This window comes from Narcine bancroftii, chromosome 3, assembly GCF_036971445.1.
Source record: "Narcine bancroftii isolate sNarBan1 chromosome 3, sNarBan1.hap1, whole genome shotgun sequence".
NCBI lineage: Eukaryota > Metazoa > Chordata > Chondrichthyes > Torpediniformes > Narcinidae > Narcine > Narcine bancroftii.
Window position 1 is genome coordinate 183,617,168 of NC_091471.1, and position 22,008 is coordinate 183,639,175.

The following is a 22,008-nucleotide window of genomic DNA, read 5'->3' on the forward strand; positions in this document are numbered from 1 at the left end:
TAATCCTTCATGACCACACATCCATTCCTCTCTACTTTTCTTACATCCATGTGCCAATCTAAGAGTGTTTTGAATGTCCCTACCACTATTCCCCAGCAATGCATTCCAGACAGCTACCACTCTCTGTGCAACACAATAAAATTAATGAGTTTATTGCATAAACATTGTACAATGTACACATGCACCAAAAAAGTTACTATAATGACAACTAAAAACACAACCACAATAGTCAGGACAAGTCCAATTTATTGTCACCTGATTGTACAAGTACATCCCAATGAAGCAGCATTCTTTGGTCCTTGGTGTGAAACATGCAGATTCACAACCAGACAAATAATACATATGCAGGACAAGTACTTCATCTATACAAATAAATGTTAGACTATTGTTTTGTACAAATTAGAGTCTTGGATGGTGAGTGGAAACAGTTCCTTTGGTCGTTCAGCACTCTCACTGCCCATGGGAAGAAGCCGTTCCTCAGCCTGGTGGTGCTGGCTCTGATATTCATGTATCTCTTTCCCAACGCGAGCAGCTGAAAGGTGTGCACAGGGTGGAATAGGTCCTCAGTGATTTTGCTTGCCCTCTTCAGACAACGATCCTGGTAGATCACATTAGTGGGATGGAGGGAGGCACCAGTGATCCTCTCTGCCACTCCTATGGTCCTGTGGATTGACCCCTGATTCATTTCTTTGCAGCACTGATACCACACTGTGATGCAGCAGGCCAGGACACTCTTGATAGAGTTCCTACAGAAGATTCAGTGGCTGGTAGCCTTGCTGGCTTCAGTCTTCTCAGGAAGTACAGTCACAGTTGCACCTTGCTGACAAGGAGGAAATGCTGAGTGTTCACAATAGGTCACTAGTTAAGAGAACGCCAAGAAACTTGGTGCTCTCCACTCTCTCTACTACAGAGTTGTTGATATGTAGTGGAGAATAATCATTCCTGGTCCTTCTGAAGTCTATGATCATCTCCTTCGTCTTGTCCACATTGAGACTCAGGTTGTTACTCTCACCATTTCATGAGATTTTCCACATCTTCTCTATAGTGTGACTCAACATTGTTTCTAATGAGGCTAACGACTATTGTTGAGTCATCTGCCAATGTCATGACATGGTTGGAGATGGATCAGGTGATGCAGTCATGTTCAGCAGTGTGAACAGGAGCGGGCTGACCACACAGCCCTGAGGTGCACTAGTACTCAGCATAACAGTGCTGGATATTCTGCTACTGACTCAGACAGACTATGGTCTTTCCATTAGGAAGTCCAGAAGCCAGTTATAGAGAGAAGTATTGGAGACAGCTTCTCCACCAGCCTCTGTGGAATGATCGAATTAAATGCCAAGCTGAAGTTGATGAACAGCAATCTGGCATACGAGGCATCATTCCCCAGGTGGGCTAGGTTGAAGTGAAGCGACAAGGCTATAGTATTGTCTGTGGAACAGTTTCTTCTATCGGTGAATGGAAATGGATCCAGCATCTCTAGGAGGTTTGTTTTGATATGTTCCATCACCAGATGCTCGAAGCATTTCATAATGGTCAGTGCCACAGGGAGGTAGACATTGAGGCCTGTTGTTGTCACCCTCTTGGGACAATAGTGGCTGTCAAGAACCCTGTGGGAATGATGGACTGCTGCAGTGAGGTGTTGAAGATGTCCGTGAAGACCTCTGTCAATTGGTTAGTGTAATTAGTATACTCATTAAAAAAGAAACAATAGTTTTTTTTTAATGGATCGATAATATGTCTTCACAGTTATGCCAGTTCAAGAAAAAAAAAGTGATAGCAATGGTGTCGACAGCCCTATTGTGGTGTCAGAGCAGTCCCTGATTAATATAACAAGGAGGTATAAGATCCTGATGGCTGTTGGAAAGAAACTGCTCTTGAAACTAGAGGTGGTGGTCTTCAACCTTCTGTAACTTTATATTATATATGAAATATTTCTATCTCTAACATAAGCAAAATCAAATATCACATCTGCAAGGGAAAATATCAAAAACATAGACATTCTTGGCTTTTTTGATGGCAATGACTGGAATTCAAGACTTTAGTAGCAATTGCCTTCCAAAATAATGGCTTCAGATTCATGCTTTCTCACACATTTTTTCATTTTTGCTGCACCATAAGAGGTATCCACATTAAAGCAGCTCTCCACAGAGAGTTTACCATGAGAGTGAGGTACTCCAGCTCAACCCACACACAATGTCCGGGTCAGCAATTACAGTGGAGCATTGAATGAGAGAGATTTCCTGCTCATAATGAAGCTCCTCTGAGAAAGGGTGCAGAGAATCTCAGGAAGGAGGGAACAGAGAAAGGAGAAAGCTCTCTCAGACTACAACCTCTACCCATAACAGCAAGGAAGGGAAATTGTTTTCCATGCTTTTCAGGAGCTCTAGGCACCCAGCACACATTCTGCCGTAATACCACTCAGTGCAACCTTTCAACTCCAACCTTCAGGGCACTAGCACATCACCATAAGTCAAATGTTACACTTGCTTAATTTTAATGTGTTCCCGACATCTCTACTAGTGTAGCAGGGGGATTTTTTTTTCCATTCTAAATAGATGAATTCCTCTTCTGCAATCTGAGAAGACATTGGAGTAGAAATAGGCTGTTCAGCCCATCAAGTCTTCCCTGCCATTTAATCATAAGATTATTAAATTTTCCCACTCAGCCCCACTGCCCAGCCTTTACCCCTTGGCTAATCAAGAACCTATCAATCTCTCCCTTAAATATACCCCATGACTAGGCATCTACAACTGCCTGTGGCAATAAATTCCACAGATTCATCATCCTCTGGCTAAAGAAATTCCTCTGCATCTCTATCCTAAGCAGACAGTCTTCAATTCTGAAGTCGTGCCCTTTTGTCCTAGACTCCCCACCATGGAGAGTCTATTCTGTCCATGAGACCCCCCCCCCCCCACTTATTCTACTAAATTCCAACGAGTACAGACCAAGAGCTATCAAACATTCCTCAGGTGATAATCCTTTCATTCCCAGAATTATGCTTGTGAACCTCCTCTGAACTCTCTCACGTCATGTGTAATGTGGTGTCCGATGAGTTGATCTTTGTGCTTGGCAACGACATTAGCACTGTAGTGTGACTAACATTGCTTACTGTTTTCATCCTTCATGTAGTGCTTCTTATGATGCTGTGCTTGGCAGAAATGTGGCCATTAAGAAACTCAGCAGACCATTTCAGAACCAGACACATGCCAAGCGGGCTTATCGAGAGCTTGTTCTCATGAAATGTGTCAACCACAAAAATGTAAGTTCTCATACTTTTAACATATTCTGCATGCTCCTATTAAAACAAGATGTTATTCTTTATTTATACCTGTTGGGAAACCCCAAATTTAGATTTACCAAAGGGACTCCCTTCTTTATGATTTGGTCTTGCTTTTTGTTGCACCATTAGGGATCGCAATTGAGCTCCATCAGACTCATTTATTGCATTTTGTTCTGTGCTTGGACTTAATAGGCTAAGATAAATACTGTGACAGGATAGTGAAAAATACATGATGCTATCTATCATAGCCCAAATCCGGTGCTGTCTGTATGGAGTTTTTACATTCTTCCCATGTCTGCTTGGGTTTTCCCGGGTGCTCCAGTTCCCTCCCACTTTCCAAAAACATATGAGGTAGTCGGTTAATTTGGGTCTAATTAGGCAACGCGTGTTTAAATGGCCAGAATCTGGTTCTACAGTGCTCTAAATAACATTTTAAAATTTAAGAACATTTCTGAGGAGCTTTCAATTCTGCTCTCTCTGTCTTTGGCCTTTTTCCAATAAAGCTTACTATAATCACAAGCACAGCACCTCTTTACACTGGTTGCAACCTGTTGGATTGGAGAGTGATTTAACAATTTCAGATCATCAGGATTTCATCATTGAATCCAGAAGGCTGCAATATGCCTGATCAGGTGTTGTTCATTGACATTATACGAGCTTTATTGGAACTATTTAGGAAACCAAATAAGGCAAGAGCAGAATGGGAATGGAATAGAAAACTAGACAAAAATGTTCTTTAGAACAATTATCCAATGTGCATATTTTCCTCTGACTCCTTACTGAGGTACTTACTACCAAAAGAAACAGCATTTTAGGAATGCACAGGCCAGGATATCATCTGCTCTACTCAATTGGCTCAGCCGATGATGCATCAACAATTGGTAGAATTGGTAGAACTACTGTGTCTCTAAAAGGGCAGAATGCAGGATGAGGAAGGACAGTTAACTTGTTGATAGTCTACACTCTTGGTCCATGTTTGAGGAGCACAGATTTCATGCTTCCTCGGGGCCGCTGTAGAAAGTGAGAGCGTGAGCAATTCATTAGGTAGTCCTGCCATTTTCACGTCTGACTGAAAATATCCACTTTTTCCCCAGCTTGAGACACAGCAGCTTCATTGGCCCTGAAGAATTTCAGTCGTAGCATAACTTAATTTTATCTGAAAAGAGTATCTTTCAATTAATCAGTTACAGTCTCATTATGATATCGATCAGCCTTAAAGGTTAGTTCAAACAGAAGTCAGAAATGAGCCATTTTGTGGTGCTAAAGTTCCAATTAGGAACCAGATCAAAGCTGTACAGCAGTAACTCATTATAAAATCACATTTAGCAGAATTTAATAGATAAGACATTTGAATCACGCAATGTGCCAGGGGAAGTTGAGGGTCTACTCTTTGCATGCAGCTCCAATGAAAATCATCATACATTCCCATTGAGAACTACTGCAGCTGCAATCTACAGTCACAGATACCAATACATAGGAAACAGTATTTGCAATGATGGTTAAAAAAAAATCTATCAAACTTCTGAAATGGCAAATTCCAGACTGCAGACGATCCAGGTAGTCAGTGCACAATCCCTTTAAGAAAGATCCAACCATGCAGATGCGGGTGGTGGGGGGGGGTGGGTGTGGTTTTACAGCTAAAACTAAAATGCCAAGCCCTGAGGTCCCTACCATCTTACTGACTAATAAAGTCTTTAGAAAATAAAATGGATGAACTGAAAACCAGACTACAGAAGGACATGAGGGATTGCTGTGTGATGAGCTTCACTGGGACGTAGCTGAACGAGGGCTTTCAGGTCTCAGCGCTACAGCCCAATGTCAGGTAGAGGTAGATTTTTTGTGGTTATGTCTCAGTTTTGCTGCCCAAACCTGGAATATCTGACGTTCAAGTGTTATATATTCTATCAACCAAGGAAGTTCATCCCCATCATCCTAGTTGCAGTGACCATTGCACCCCAGGCTAACATAAGGCTGGCACTGGAGGGGCGGAGTACTGTAATCAGCAGCCATGAGACAGCACACCCTGATGCCTTCCTGAACATTGTAGGAATTCAACTAGGCCAGATTGAAGAAGGCTCTGACAAACTACCATAAACATATTACCTGTGCAACCAAAGCTGCCAACATACTTCACCACTGCTACACTACCATCAAGAATGCCTACCATGCCATCCCATGGCCGAACTTTGGCAAGCCTAATAACCTGGCTATACTTCTGCTCCGGGCCTATAAGCAGAGACTAGGGACTACTGGGGAAAGTATGGTCGAGGGAGGTGGAGGAACGTCTACAGGTCTGCTTTGAATTGGTGGACTGGACCATATTCAAGTACTAATCTTCAAACTTGAATGGTTGTAACTGACTTCATCAGGACTTGCTTGGATGATTATGTGCTCATGCGCACTTAGTATGAGTACCCCAACCAGAAGCTGTGGATAAACCAAAGGATTTGCAACCTGCGGAGGGTGAGGTCGATGGTGTTTAACACCAGTGCAGATCTCCACAGAAAGTGCAGGTATGACCTACAGATAATTTCCTCATAAGGCTAAAGAATATTGCTGTGAAATGCAAGTGCAAAGAAATAGAGGAGAGAATAGTCGACCAACTAATTTGGGGACGTGTTTATCCTGAAGTGCAGAGAGCTCTCCTAGGAAAAGATAGCTTGAAACTGGCAGATGCCGTAGACACAGCTAGGACCTTTGAGGCCACTAAGAGGCAGATGCAATCCCTTTCCGTGCAGGTCAACACGCAGCACAGTGTTAGAAGCATTGATGCCATAGGAGGTGTGGCAGACTACACCCCTTCAATCACCACATGAAATGCCCCACGTATGGTTTGAAGTACAAGACCTGTGGGAAGATCCGTCACTGGGAAAAGATATGTAGATTTGGGATGAAAAGAGAGAGAAAACAAGAATACAGAAGGAAAGTACACCACATCGAGGGAAGCAGCAGCAGTGACTCTGACACTGATGGTCGATATCCAAACACTACTCCTCCATGAGACATCCAAGAAAGGGAAGGGAGGAAAAGGTGAATTACACACCATGATCCAAGTGAAAAGAAACAATGGAAACATACTGACAATATTCAACTTGAAATTAAAGTTGGACTCCAGATCAAAAAGCAACTTCCTCCTGCTCAGACTATACCATCAGATATTCCCTGAGAACATGGTGAATGGGTACCTGGAGGAAGGCACACTAGAAGCTGTAAATGTCATGCTCACAACCTAAGGAGGCCCCATGATTAAACAACTAGGAAAAGTCCAAAAAAAAGGCAGACATAAAGGAAAGAGCATCATATGCACATTCTTCGTGATTGATGCCAATGGACCAGCAATCCTAGGCCTGAATAGTTGTCAGGGATTACAGTTAATCTCTGTAAACAATGAGATCAGGGAGAAGAAAATGTCCAAGATGATCAATAGTGACATCCCGCTTGAGCAACGACCTCCGATCACAAATAAGGCCAGGTTCATGGACATGTACCCTAAATGTTTTGATGACACAGTTGGGTGCTTTGGAAATTTTGAATACCACATAACCATAAACCCAGAATGCAACCAATAATCCATGCTTCACAGAAGGTGCCAATAAAGCTGAAACAAAGGCTAGAGCAGGAGCTCTGGGAATCATTTCCTCCCTACCTCCCTCCCTCCCTCCCTCCCTCCCTCTCTCTCTCTCTCTCTCTCTCTCTCTCTCTCTCTCTCCGCCCCCCCCTCCCTCCCCCTTTTTCTCTCTATCTCCTTTCACAGAGCCAAAATCAGTTCTCACCTTTCCTCTCTCCTGTCTTCTTATAATATTATTTTCTCTGCTGGTCAGTACTCCCGCTCCCCCCCCCCCCCAACCCCCATTCTTTCCTTTTTCCTCATCCTTTCAATGCCTCCTTTTTTACTCCTGCCTTGAAGAAGGGCTCAGGGCTGAAACGTCAGTAATATATCTTTAACTCCTACTGGCACTGTGAGACCGGCTGAGTGCCTTCAGCATCTCTGTTTTTACTTATCTTGATGACTGCCTAAACACTACAAAACTGTTCTGTGCTGAGTCAGCGATTTAAAAAGGGATGCTCTTCACATGTCGAAGGCACGGTAAGCAAATCATTATATTGGCAGACACTTCCACCCCATGCACATTTTAGGGAAGGTTCAGTGCTCTATCAGAAATGGAATTGTGCCAAGTGCAGACTGGGGAATTACAGCAGGTGTTTTGCCACTTATGTGCATGTAATATGTAGGATTAAAGCTCAGCATGTTTCACAATGTGAACAGCACATTTTTGCACAGCTCAATGTGAAGTATATGATTTTCCATTCCTACATCAAAGAGGTTCCTGGAATTAAGGGTTTTTAATCTCAGAATGTGCATTCTACATAATATACTTTCTTATTCCTTGAAAATGCATTGATTATTATGTCTCTACATGTAAACAATGTCTTGGTCAGTCTATCAGTGAAGTAAACCTAATGAATTTCATGTTCCAAGCTTCCTTCAGTGTCACAACATCCTGTACATTGTGATGTCAAATCAAACTCAATGATGCCATCTGCAGAGCTACAACCTTGTGGAGCAATTCAAGGAAGCTGGGGGAATGATCCGAGGGTAGGGATGATCGCTAAAGTCAGGCATTTCTGCAATAGGGGGCACTGGAGTTAAATTGGAGGGTTGGGATTCCATACTCCTACAGATTCCCCCCTCCCCCTTCCTTGTCCTCAGCCCTCCATCTTCCTTGTTTGCCCTGCTTTATTCTCCCCAATGGTTTCGGAGAACATCTAACCCAACAGTTATCAGTTGAATATGTCCAATCATATGGAAGTTAACCTTCACTGGGAAAACGTAATTCATAGAAGAACTTGATTAAGCTCCATACAATCCTCCACCCATCTCAGAATATTTTCACAACTGGTCATTATAGTTTTTAGGCATATCACAAGCCATACAAAATACTGAAACTTATACATGAAACTTCCTTGGATCTGCTTTGGTTTGCCAGTGTGAATTCATGGGTATTCCAGCAGATGTTTGATATCTTCAAATATAATTTCCATGGTAGCAGCTCTAAAGAAGTCCACAGACTTGAACTAATTTTACTGATTTCCTTTTTGAACTAGAAAATGTCAGTAAAGGCATTTTTCACCTTAGCTCATTGGTATCAATACTTTATGTTCCAAGTTCAGCAGACAATCATTCCTTAGAGCTGGAAAATTGGTAGGAACTCCATATCCGGATATAATCAGGTTTCCACTGCACTTCCAGATCCAAGGAGTTGCTGACCTTTATATTCCAGCATTTTAATTTTAGCTCTTTTAGCTCAGATTGTTAATTTTACAGAATGTTAAAAATCAAGGAACTTCAAGCTTGAGACACTAAGTAAAATTTAAGCTATAGTCAGATTAATCCTCTTAATCTTCCTGTGAAGGCCAAAACCATATTTGATACTGTAATACTTACTCTCTTTTCCAATAGAAGGAACCGGTGCAATTAATACTCTGCAACTGTGCTTTCTAATTTCAATGTTGTAATTTTTATTATCAGCATTTCTAATTTCCTTGGAACATATGGATGTGACAGAAATTGCCAAAGCTGTTGTTCTAACAGAGGAGTTGCAATGATCTTAATATTTGTGCTTAGCTTTGTAAATAATTCCTAGATATATGTCCAATGAAAACTACAGAAATGAATGTACAGATGAGTATGAGATAATTGGACTGATAAATTTGATATGTTAAACAGTTCTCAAAACTTCCAACAAACAATCCCAAATAAATTCTCGAAGTTCACTGCCTTTATGACTTGAGTTGTTCTACTTCCAGTCTCTATGAAAAGTGAAGTTTCTCATTGTCAACATGTTGTTATTGCTATGAATTTTCCTCCACTTCATATCACAAATGGTGGGATTGCTGGATCTCCCCGGGAGAGTGGGGAACAGAGACACAGAGCTGCTCCACAGGATCATAATGTCGATACCTCCATACAGTCTGTTAAAGGAACTAATGGTATTTTTAATTGAAAATTCTACAACCTCGGAGTCTGTGTCCAAGTTGGTGGCATGTGACGTCGAGGGGGTTGCAGACTCAGGGGGAGCAGCAGACTGATGCAGGGCACCAGAAAACACAGAGAGCACTCCCCGTTCAGAAGAAGAAGCAGAGGAGACAAACCTCCAGGACAGTGACCACGGCAACCTTGCAGTGATGGGTTCAGCGATTGAAGGACCCACACAGTCGAAGGGCTCAAGGAACTGAGATTCGAGGGCAAGAAGGGCTCCCAGAGGGCCTCAGGTGATGAAGGCTTCTTGACCATGTCAGAGGATTGGATATGGGTTGTCAAAAGATTGAAAAGGGCGATAGAAGCTGGGGAACAGTGGAAGCGAATCTACGGACATTCGGTGTCTATGAAGGGTCTCTCTTTTGCTTCTCTTTCTCTCTTGCTGTAAGGGGCACCAGGCAATACTAATGGCCACTCTTTGTCTGCAGGTAGCAGGTAATTTCATGCAATATTACATTTCTGTGTTATTACATGACAATAAAGGAATATTAAGTCTTGAATCTCTATTCCCCTTACTAGCAGGAAGGTTGGGAACATACTTAAAAGAAATTTGCTAACATGTTGGATTAATTTAACAAAATACCTTAGCAGTGAAGACTGCTAATGCTATGATTTACATCAAGTTTGGATCAGATGAGCTGAGAGCCCTCCCCCATACGATGATCTGTTTAAATTAAGGATTTCCTCATTCATTCTCATTCCACTTACTATTGCCGAACAGATTCTCAATTTCATATAAATATGATGGACACTGGTGCACCATCAATAACTCAAAAGACTAGACTTACAGAACTTTAGGCTTTTGTTTACAATAAACTTGAAGGTCATCCTGCACTATGACCCAGACTCTCTGGGGAGGGGTTATGGTGTTTGAAACTTTACACAGGGTCAAGGGGTAGGAACCACGGGTGAAGTCACAGAGTGGGGCAGAGCCAGATTACCACATTCACATCTTGTTTTTTTTTTATTCGGGTACCCGTCATATGTCCAGGGTGACTGCAGACTCAACAGTCCCTGGTCATGTCTTTGTCATCCCCAATGGAGAATGACAGATAATGGGATTTGATGAAGTGGAAAAACCTCATGGCACCAGGGCGTGCAGAGGACATTGAGAAGGATTTTGAGCCAGTTTATTTGGGTGTTGGCTCATGTCCTTCGGGACAGGGCATCTGGGGGCTCATTGAGCTTCCTTGGCCAATATAGTATATCATAGTTATAGATGGAGAGTTCAATCCTCCACCTCAAAATTTTATCATTCTTTATCTTATCCTGCTGTTTATTGTTAAACATGAATACCTTGGCCTGTTGGTCCGTGTGCAGGGTAAAACATCTGCCGGCCAGGAATGCCTCGAGTGCTGCACCACCTCAAATATTGCCTGAGCCTCTTTCTCGATGGAGAAGTGCCGGATTGCAAGCCCCGGAGGGTAAGGGAGAAGAAGGCCACAGACTGACTGCCTGGTTCAGGATGGCAGCCAGGGCAAAATTGGACACATCGCTCTCAATCTAAAAAGGGGCAGATTCATCTATCACATACGCTGCAGCTTTAGCAATGTCGGGGGAAGGATGTGGGATAAGGCGGCGGGCTTTGTCCGCATAATTCGACACCTACTGGGCATAATAGAACCTTGGCACCTTTTTAGGAACTTGAGGTGGTGGGGAAGGGCAGCTCTAGCAGTGGGTGCATGTGGTTGGGTTTGGAGCCAATAATTACATTCTCCACTACACAGCCAAGAATTGACAAGCAGATAGTGCGGAAAACACATTTATCCCTGTTGTAGGTGAGGGTTAGGCAGTTAGCTGTTGTGAGGAATTTCTGGTGTCTGGTGTCATGATCTTGCAGGTCATGGCTGCAGATCATGATATTAACCAGGTAGGGGAAGGTGGCACACAGGTCATTTTGGTCCACCATCCAGTCCACCTCTCACTGGAAAATGGAGACGCCATTGGTAACACTGAAGGGGTCCCTGAGGAAATGGTAGAGGCAGCCACCTTCCTTGAAGGCGGTTTATTGGCGGTTCTCCAGATGGAGGAGGAGCTGGCGAGAGGTGGATTTCAGGTCGATTATGGAGAACACATGATACTGGGCAATTTGATTAACTATGTCCACAATGCAAGGGAGTGGTTAATAATCTGGCCATAATCAATCACCATTCTGTATTTACCCCAACCTTGACCACCCTTGGGCTCACAACAGACTGGTACTGGGCTCTATGATCCCCTCATTCAGGAGTCACCAGACCTCCACTTTAATAAACGTCCTGTCCTCTTCACTGTATCACCTGCTTTTTGTAGTGACTGTCTTACAGTAGGGGGTGAGGTAGGCAAACAGCGGTGGGGGTTTGATACGGAAAGTAGGGAGACCACATGTTGATTGGGCAAGTGGCTGCCCGATGAACTATGGGTTGCCAACCGGGGGGAGGGGGAGTGGGGGGAAGGAGGGGACAATCATATTGCATTGTAACACTCTTGAGGTGCCACTGAAAGTCCAACCCCAGCAGCACTGACGCACAGAGCTCACTCGGTTAGCATCACGGCGATGTAACTGCCCGGTGAAGCAGTCAAGTTTAGTTGGTTAGTTGCATACTTTTTCTAGCTACATAAAAAAGGTTAAAAATACCTTATTATTACAGTCCAGGTTTTCCTTTAAATCTGCTGTAGCCAAGGGGGGTAGGGGTGGGGTTTCGGCCCCCAATAAGAATGGCTGATGTCGCCAAGTATAATGCAAGCTAGTGAGATTTTATATCATCTACTTTGTTCATTATATCAAACCATGGATTACGCAGGATTACTACAAAACAATTAATTTTTTTCTTACTCCTGCTTGCAGAATTTTTCAGAGCTCAACTAGTACACAGTGATAAAGAAGAAGAAATGAGCTGATTTGCAAAATACAATTTCAGCTTGGATTACTTTTTCTTTCTCTGACCATAGTGTACAATGGGGTAATGAGATGCTTCAAAAGAAAATATGTACTTTCATTCAATTGGCTCTATTTGATTTTATTACACAATTAGCCCAATGCTGTTAGAGGGCCAGTAACTTGGGTTCGAATCCTGCACTGTAGGAGTTTGTATGTTTTCAACATGTCTGTGTGGGTTTTCCCCAGGGGATTCAGTTTCTTCCCACTGTTCAAAATGTACGGAGTGTAGGTCAATTGGGTGTAAGTATGCAGTATGGGCTCGTGGGCCGAAAAAGCCTGTTAAAGTGATGTATGTCTAAATTTAAAAACTAAATTGAAATTAAAAAATAATAGGTCTTCATTTATGGAAAAATAGGATAGTTATATGGATGGGAGGGGAATGGAGGGTTATGGGCAAGGTGCAGGTAGGTAGGACTAGAGGAGAGTACTTGGTTCGATGCAGACTAGAAGGACCGAGATGGCCTATTTCCGTGCTGTTATTGTTATATGGTTATATGCTTATATTTTCATATTTCTTTCTGACATAGCAGAAAGCATTTCAGCCTATCGTCTATACTGGATCTCCTGCTAAGTCTGGCTTTAATATTTTAGAACCATCGAACACAGCAGTACAGAAACTGGCCCTTCAGCCCATCTAGTCTACTGAAGTATTTTTATGTCTAGTCCCATTACTTGGACTAGAGCCCTTCATATGCCTCCCACCCATGTACCCATGCAAATGAGTCTTCAATGTTGTCGGTATCAGTGCTGCGCAATTGCTCAGCAAAAGGAGGTGTAAGGCATTCTTTCCGTCCGATAGCCTACAAGTCATCCTTGGGCAAGGATGATTTGTTTATCCTCCCAATCAGGGTCACATGAAGACATGGATTGCAGATGGTAGATGGTTTTTACAAGTAGATTCTAAAAATTAGAATTATGGTTGTAAAACTAAAAACGCAGGGCAGATGTATCTGTGGATCAATGGACAGGGTTACTTGACACTGCAACTGAAGAAGGCAGTGGGAAACCACTTCAGTATTTTTCCCATGTATATTGACTACTGTCTCAGCTCAAAGATAGAGCCTTCACCAAAGGAGAACAGGGGAGGCAACAACTACAATTCAGAGGGTCAGAGATCATGATGGATGTAGAGACATGATGGCTCACACCAAATGGCAAGGCACCTGAATGAATGTTGTAAATTAAACCTACATCCATAACATCAGCTGGCAGCTCATTCCACATTCTGATCACCCTCTGAATGAAAACATTTCCCCTAATGTTTCTCTTAAACGTTTCTTACTTTGCCCATGTCCTCCTGTTCTTGTCTCACCCAATGTCAGTGAAAAAAACCGCATCTATACACCTCATAATTTTGTATAGCTCCATCAAATCTCCCTTCATTCTTTGATGGTCCAGAGAAAAAAATCTGTGAGTGAAAAGAAAAAGTTTGAAAACCACTGTTTTAATCATACCTAATTGACTTGTTAAATTTGGACGCACGGTTTCATGCCTCCAAAGGAAATGGGCTAATGGCAATTTTTCTCAAGCAAAATATTTCAGTAACAGTTGGGTCTAGAGCAGTGGTTCTCAACCTTCCTTTCCCACTCATATACCACCTTAAGCAATCCCTCACCAATCGCAGAGCACTTATGCCATAGGGAATACTTAAGGTGGAATGCAACTTTTAAAGAAAGCTTGCCCATCCCTGGCCTAAATTCTCCCACCATGGAAAACAATCTTTCTACTCTGTCAACATCTTTCAACATTTAAAATGTTTCAATGCTTGATAACTTTCCTGTAGTTGGATGACCATAACTGCTCACAATATTCCAAATTTGGCCTCACCATTATCTTACACAACTTCACATAACATCCCAACTGCTGCATGCAATACTTTGATTTGTCTCTTTACCACCCCATCTACCTGTGACACCACTTTCAAGAAAATTTCACTCCACGTTCCCCTTAATTCCCCCATCTAATCTTCTATCTCTTACCTGCATCCTGAGAGCACTTTACAAAAGCCAATAAATGTTCTCTCCTGAATGTCTTTGAGAAGTGGGAGGAAATAGAAGGGTTTGGAGGAAATCTACACAATGCCAACTCCACAGGTAGCAATAGAGATCAGCTTTTAAACCGAGTCGCTGGACAGGAAAATACAAACATACATACGATAATATAGACAGTAGAAATACAAAAATCCAGACTGCTTGGGGATTAGATCTGTTCGGATTTTCTGGATTCTTGGGCAGTACTTTTAAAATTCAAATTTAAGGAGGAGTGAAGAGGCAAACAGGTAAATTTTAATAGTTTATTCATTAGCAAATACAGCATGCTTCATTTATCAAAACATGCAGCTTTAAAGAAAAATAAAGTTAACACGACAAAAATGTAAAGAAATTTTTTTCACTACAGAAAAAAGCATGTAATACTTGAAATTATTAGAACACTATTGCTCACACCCTGTTCCCGTTTCTGAATTATTTCAAGTTTGTCACTCAATTTCAATGTGTTCTTCTTTCCCTTCACACTATGATATTTATCTACTTTAGGATCCATTATTCTGGGTTTATAAATATGTGTGCTATATATGGAAATGGAAAGAATAGGATCGCTTGTTGCCGCTGTGCATCTGTGGTGCTTGAGCGTCCACGCACATGCACAAAAACCCACTAGATTTAAAAAGTTAGAGAGTTTTTGAAAAGTCCAGATTCTCAGGAGGTCCAAATTTCTGGCTTCTGGATTTTTGAACTTCTACTGAAAACAACAATCACTGGGCTCACTTAAATGGTAGATTTTGGAATAATGATAATTTGTCATTTTGATGAAATTAAAGGACAATTTATAACAGTAAACTGTGTTTTGTTTCACAGATCATCAGTTTATTAAATGTATTTACACCCCAAAAATCGTTAGATGACTTCCAGGATGTGTAAGTACACCAAAATATTCTTCTTGCAGGTATTTTACATCTTTACCAGAAATGCCAGACACAGCAGCCAGCTAGAAATCCTCCAACTACTTGCCATATTTTTTTTCCAATGTCATTGTATTTTGGAATTTGCCCTAGTAATCCTTGTAATGTTGTAGCCAGTCATTTTCTAAATTTTTTTTCTGAAATTTAAAATTTTATTTATGGCACGGTAGAAGTCATTTCCAGCCATTTAACCCCGTGCCGCCCAATTACATTCAAATTAACCTACAACACCAGATGTTTTGGGTGATGGGAGGAAACTGGGCACCAGAGGAAAGCCCACACAGACATGTACAAACTCCTTACAGACAGTGACAGATTTGAACCTGGGTGCCTGGCACTGTAATAACATTGCACTAACTGCTACTTTAATCTTGACACCCACTATTACTATATAAATGTTGCAGAATGACAAGTATTTCATTTATAGTTTCATCATTGTTTGTTGTCACTGAATACTTAAGTGGGTTTCCTACATAATATTGTAAGATAAGGTCATTTTACCTATGAAGCCACTAAGGGACTACATTTCACATTTAAATTTTGATTTGTCTATGTTTTCTTGTCCAAGATTTAATAATGACATTCTTTCTCTAAATATTTAATTGAGATCAGACAGACCCAAAGGCCCATCATCATAGAGGCTATTTCCTCTCTCCATTGACCTTATCATGTACATTAGGCAACGGGTGTTCAATCGAGGAGAGCTTCTCCACAGACTGTGAGCAAACATTCGCCTCAGTAACTTTAATTCATGGAAGAACTTCCTTGCAGAAGCAATTAATAAAACATGTTGCTGTACACTGCTCCTTACTATTGAAGCCCTAGAGGTAAAGTGGTTCTTGCAAGAGATCAACTATATACAATATGGGAGTTTGATTTGCCAAGATATGTCCCATTCTGATGTTTACACTCTGCAGACGCTATTACAGTGTCAGCGACCCAGGTTCGAATCCTGCACTGTCTGTAAGGAGTTTGTCCATTCTCTCCATGTCTGCGTGGGTTTTCCCCATGTGGTCCGGTTTCCTCCCACCCTTAAGAATGTACAAGGTTGTGAGTTAATTTAGGTGTAATTGAGCAGTAGAGGTTTAAATGGCCAGAATTGTCTTCTACTGTATTGTGAATAAAAATTTTAAATGTAATGTTGCTTCAACTTGCGAGCTTCCAGTATGCTCTGTTATTTTTTTCAGATTTCCAGTGTCTGCTGCATTTTCTCAAGTAAATTTAGGAGCAGGATTTTAAGTGTGATAAACCTAGAAGGAAATAAAAACTACAAAAAGATGAGGGAGATAAAGATACGGCCAAGAAGGTGGAAAAATATTTCTGTTCTAAGGGATCTCAGCCCCAGATCGGGAGTAATTTGCAAGGATGAGGTCAATTTGGACACAAAGGGAGCTATTGTTTGCCTGTAGCCTGGTTGGTGCCATCCCAATAAATGTGATTTATTATGGGGCTCCCAAAGTCTGACCATCCACATGTTCCTGCTCCCTTCAGTTCCCTGATCTTCTAAAGGTTAGGCCCTACTGCCTCCATTGTCAAATGGCCGGGTATAGAATCAACCTTTATCAGAATGTTCAGAAGTAAAACACAAAAAATCTGCCAACACTGTGGTTAAAATAGAAATATAATACTGGAGAAACTCAGCAGGTCAAACAGTATATTTCATTTCACCAAGATAAAGATACATAACTAATGTTTTGGGTTTGAGCCCTTCATCAAGGTATGGACAATATGTGGAGGGCTCTTGAACAAAATGGAAGGCATGGGGGCAGGAGGAGGAGCACAGTCCCACAGGCACAGGGTAATAGAAGGATAAAGGTGGAAGGGCACACCAGCAAGCAAGGGGATGGAGATGGCTCCGTGAATGTAGAGGGAAGGGGCTGAAGAACTGGAGGAAGAAAGACAGAGGCATGGAGAAGAGGGAAGAGATATGGCGAGTGAGCTAGCAGGATGTTCAGAGGCAGATCTGAGGACTGGTGTTGGTTGGGCTGCGTTGAGTCCTGAGGAAAAGGGATGGTGATGGTCAGGGAGCACCTGGCCAGCCGAAGAAGTGGAGAGCAATGCCGGGGACAGTCAGTGGGTACTTCACATGTTGACTGAACTCCCAGGCCCATCAATCTCTTGCATCTTGTGATGGATGCTCCTGCATTCCCCATTCTTTTTGCTGCAAAGTTCTGACCAGCCCAAAGATCTCTCAATGTTAATCATCTCAAAAATGCTTAATACCATTAAATGGGTGCAGTGTCTTTTAAATTTAATTGGAAATATGCTTAATGACTGAAATGTAATCAGAATGTAATGGGATATTCTAATCTATCACCTGTGAATAAATCAATAATCAATGAATGGAAGTGCCTTTAAAATATATAGGCTTGTTGTGTGCTTTTTGTTTGTAAATTAGAAAGAAATTCTCACCAAAAGACTTTTATCCCTTGCTATTCCTGTTGAGCCAACCTCATTTTGAGAGACTTGCTAAATCCTGGAGATAAGCGCCGTTAACAGTCAGATGTCATATTGCGATGGATTTGATCATAGCCAGTGTTTTCGACAAGGCTGTATCTCTGGTGGAAACTTTTATCAAAAGCTGCAAAGGATTTTAGAATATCCGTTTGGACATAAAATTCTGCAATAAACAGGAAATGAGAGTGGAAATTCATGCTTCTTCAGTCATAATCTTATAGTTCACATGAACACACACCAAGGGCTGATTTTTTTTTTAATTTGAGAAGACGCACAAAAAATCATGGCTCCTTTCCTCCAGCTCTCCACCTGCCCCTTTTCTCTGTTGTGCCCTCCCTCTCATATCCACCTATTACCTCTTGCCTGTGGGCCTACCCCGTCCCTCTCTCCCCCACCATTTTATTCAGGTGCCTTCCTCCATTTTGCTCATGAAGGGCTCAAGCCCAAAACATTGCGTATAAAGTAAACCGTTGGACCTGCTGAATTTCTCCAGCTTTATCTTTTTTACTTCAATCACTGGGTCTGCAAACTTTTGTGTTTTACTACACAGAAAATACATTTGCTTTTAGTTTAAATACTCAGGAATTGCTGACTGGTTAGAGCACAGTGAAGAAATTAAAGACTCAAAGAACTACAGTAGGTGCCCCAAATAGAAGTGAGCATCATTGGGTTGAATGTTACACGCTGAAAGAAGGTAACTATATCTGATTAGTGATTATTCCGGGGTTGCGTAACTATCTCATGTGGCTATACGCCCCTTATCCCTGTAAGAAGTTGAACGCAGACTGCTCTTGATTAGTGATTGTTAGCAGGCAACCCAAAAACAAGATCCCATGAATCCAGAAGCACAATATTGTAGATGCAAGCAGTCTAAAATCTCTCGATTCTTCAAATTTGTTTTCTATAGTGGTGAGCCTGGCGGTGGGAGAGTAGGGGCACCAGTTGCCTCCCTCTGCCTGTTTAATTTTCTATGTGGCAGCCTTTTCATTGTTGTTTCTGCAACAGCTGCACCTGACTGACAGTTCATCAGATTGGAATAATGTAATTGGAGACTGCAACAGCCTTCTGCAGACTAGAAATACTCCAGAATAAAGTACTGTGCTGCACATTAATCTTCATGTACGCATGTCGTACATAGCTTGTCTTATGACAGACTCATCACTCATTGGAAAACCAATAGAATAACTGCATTATCACTGTAGAACAACAGTTCAAATCATGCATCTCTGCCACATGTCAGAAATTCTAACACACATCTTGGAGAGTGGATGATGTAAATGCGAATGGAAACATCTGTATCTTGAGTGAAAATGGGTTTTTTAATTGACTGAGAGATCCTTAGGACTCCCTGAGCACCTGTGAAATCTGGTTTGATATTGCTTTAGTATTACGTAATGTGGAGTTCTCAACAAAACTGTATGAAACCTCCTCTCCCTGTACATCTCCCATAGGTTCTCTCTGGACTCAGATCAGACCCTATGTCTGAAGCTTTCCTGCAGCCTCAGGGTACCAAAGTGCACTTTCAAATACAAAACTTACTGACCATTTCCTCAGTTGCGTAAATTACTGACCCTTGCCTGTGCTGAATGTTGCTGTTACATGTAACATTTGGTCTTGAGGAAGGACACTTTGGTGGGAATATAAGATAACTAGCTTTGCTGCATTGTATTCTGTTGCTAGGCACCATTGATTAATTTGCCCAGCTGCGGAATAAATTCAATTCACAAACATCTCCAAAAGGAAGAAAATTAAGGATAACATTTATTTAAAAAATTCTTGAATGCAGATGCCATGTGTGTTAAGTTCTACTTCAATCAAAGACTGCCTAAAATGAAGTTGTTGCCTGTGAATTTATCAATGCAGCTGCTCTTTTTTGTACTAGGTATTTGGTTATGGAATTGATGGATGCCAACCTCTGCCAGGTCATTCAAATGGAGCTGGATCATGAGCGGATGTCCTACCTATTGTACCAGATGCTATGTGGTATCAAACATCTCCATTCTGCTGGCATTATACACAGGGTGGGTATTCAGGAAAAAAAAACAAGCAGTTTGATTCATGCAGAGGGTTTGATATCATAGGACGTCTGCTTTAGTACTTGATATGTGTAAAATATTTGGTCAGTTATAAATGAAAACAAAAAAATCTTGAAGATGCTGGAAATCTGAATCAAAAACCGAATATGCCACAACGTTGTGGCATCTTGGGTTGGATCTGTAGAGGAGTTTAATTGTACAAGGTGAACCAGCATTTGAGAGGGTGCTAAGGGCAAGAAGAGCTCCTGAAGGTCCCTGGGTGCTGAAAGGTCCCTCATCATGTCAGAGGCTTTATTCTGGGCTCAGGAATGCTGGAGGTCAATCCAGGAACACTGAGTGACTCTCGTTTCCTTCTCTTTCTCTAACTGTAAGGGACACCAGGCAATGCTGATGGCAAATCTTTCTTTGCCTTATGGCATATTGAAGGTAGGTTTGTGTAATATTACATTTCTATTTTATTACATGGCCGTATATAGTTCTGAAGTGCTCTTCATCAGAACAGTTCTAGTAAAGATTCTCTGACCTGAAACATCAACTCAGTTTCTCCTTCTACAGATACAGGCTGACTTGTTGAACATTTCTACCATTTGCTAGCATTGTAGATGGCCAACAAAAAAATCCTTTAAGATTTAATGTGATTGATTTTCCAGTAAATTTCATAGCTATATATATAGATCTGTACATATATATAGATACATAGAGAGAGAGAGATCAGATTTTATTTTGCATGGCCTTAATAAAGTGAATTAAGGTCATTCTAGAGACTAATTTAAAACTGCGATCATAATTTCAATATAATTGAATGTGTTCCATGCTCTAAACAATTTCATTTGTATGCACTGATTTATTTATTTTCTTTTAATTATGTGATACAGCACATAATTGTGGCCCTTCTGGTCCATGAGCCACAGCGCCCAAATAGACCCAAGTGATCTATTTACTTCCAATTTTCACCCCGTGCATCATTGGATCATAAAAAGAAACTGAAGCACCTGGAATAAACCCCCACAGACAGTGGTGGATTTGAACTCAGGTTGATGGTGATAAAATTACATTGTGCGGCCTCCTGTGTTCACCATGCCATGCCCAATTATATTAAATTTGTGTTGCATAACTTGTATTGCATCAAATAGAGTGCAGGTATTCACATGTCCTGTTCCTCTGGGTCACACAATCAATAAATTAGCTACCGGGCCACAATTATTTTCAATGACAGGCTTAATCAGATAAAAGTGAGTGACTTAAATAAGAAGCTCATTGTTGGGACAGATGGGGGTGGATGGGAGTAGAGCTGAGGGAGCTGGAAGTTCCCATGTACATCTCAGAGCTGAATCAGAAGTAGGTTCTTTAAAATGTCAGGGCAAGCACTTATCTGAATGAAGGGTTGGATGGTCCAGCAGGGAGTGAGAACATTTTCGTGGATCCATATAAATATTAAAACATCTTTGCTGACTATTGATAGAATTGCCCGGTGGGACATTAAATTGCCAGTGATCCGTGAGATCTCAGAGGAAAGAAAATGAAGTGGCTACAGCAGCAGAGAGGTTAAGTTATTGGACAATTATCCAGAAGCCTGGCTAATTGACATAAAGACTTGAATTTAAATTACACTAAGTGCAACATAGAATCTAGGCCATAGAACAGGAAGAGTATCGTCAACCCATAACATCTGTGCTGAACATGATGCCAAGTTAAACTATAACCCTCACCTGCCTGCACATGGTCAATTCTCCTCCATTTCCAACGTAGTCTAGCGTCCACTTATAACCTCTTAAGCACCAGATTGTGTCTGCTTCTACCATTACCTCTGGTGGCCTGTTCCAAACACCCCAACCCCTCTATGTAAAAAAAAAACTTGCCTTACACATCATCTTTAAAATTTTCCCCTCCCACCTTCAGTGCATGCCCTCGAGTATTTGACACTTTTACCCAGGGTAAATCATTTGGACTGTCTACCCTATCTATGCCTCTTTTAATTCTATCAACTTCTTTCTACCAGGCTTCCCTTCAGCATCCAACACTCCAGAGAAAACAACCCAATTTTGTCCAAGTGAGAGAGGAGAGGGAGTTTGTCCAACATCACCTTGACACTCACATTGTCTATTCCAGGCTGCATCCTGGCAGATCTATTCTGAACCCATTCCAAAACATCCTTGGTGTAAAGGGACGGCCAGAATTGCAAAGGTCAAGATTAAAATTTATTGTCAGATTATATACATGACATCACATAAAACCATGAGATTCTCTTTCCTTCAGGTCAGGCAGAAATTCTACTTATCAGCAGAGCAAACTATACTCAAGGAAATGATACAT

At 41.5% G+C, this 22,008-nt stretch overlaps 1 protein-coding gene across 17 annotated transcripts in view; it reads left to right on the forward strand.

The window, feature by feature from the left end:
- The window catches only part of LOC138757918 (mitogen-activated protein kinase 10), a 300,847-nt gene that overhangs the window by 186,855 nt on the left and 91,984 nt on the right, over positions 1-22,008 (forward strand). For 15 of the 17 annotated variants that reach the window (XM_069926038.1, XM_069926051.1, XM_069926047.1 and 12 more), the window contains 3 exons: positions 3,133-3,262; positions 15,099-15,157; positions 19,542-19,680. In XM_069926038.1, the coding sequence (XP_069782139.1) occupies positions 3,133-3,262; positions 15,099-15,157; positions 19,542-19,680 (328 nt within the window). Of the gene's footprint in view, positions 1-1,125; positions 1,675-3,132; positions 3,263-15,098; positions 15,158-19,541; positions 19,681-22,008 lie in introns of those variants that run through there. The other 2 variants (XM_069926042.1, XM_069926045.1) reach the window with 2 other exon arrangements.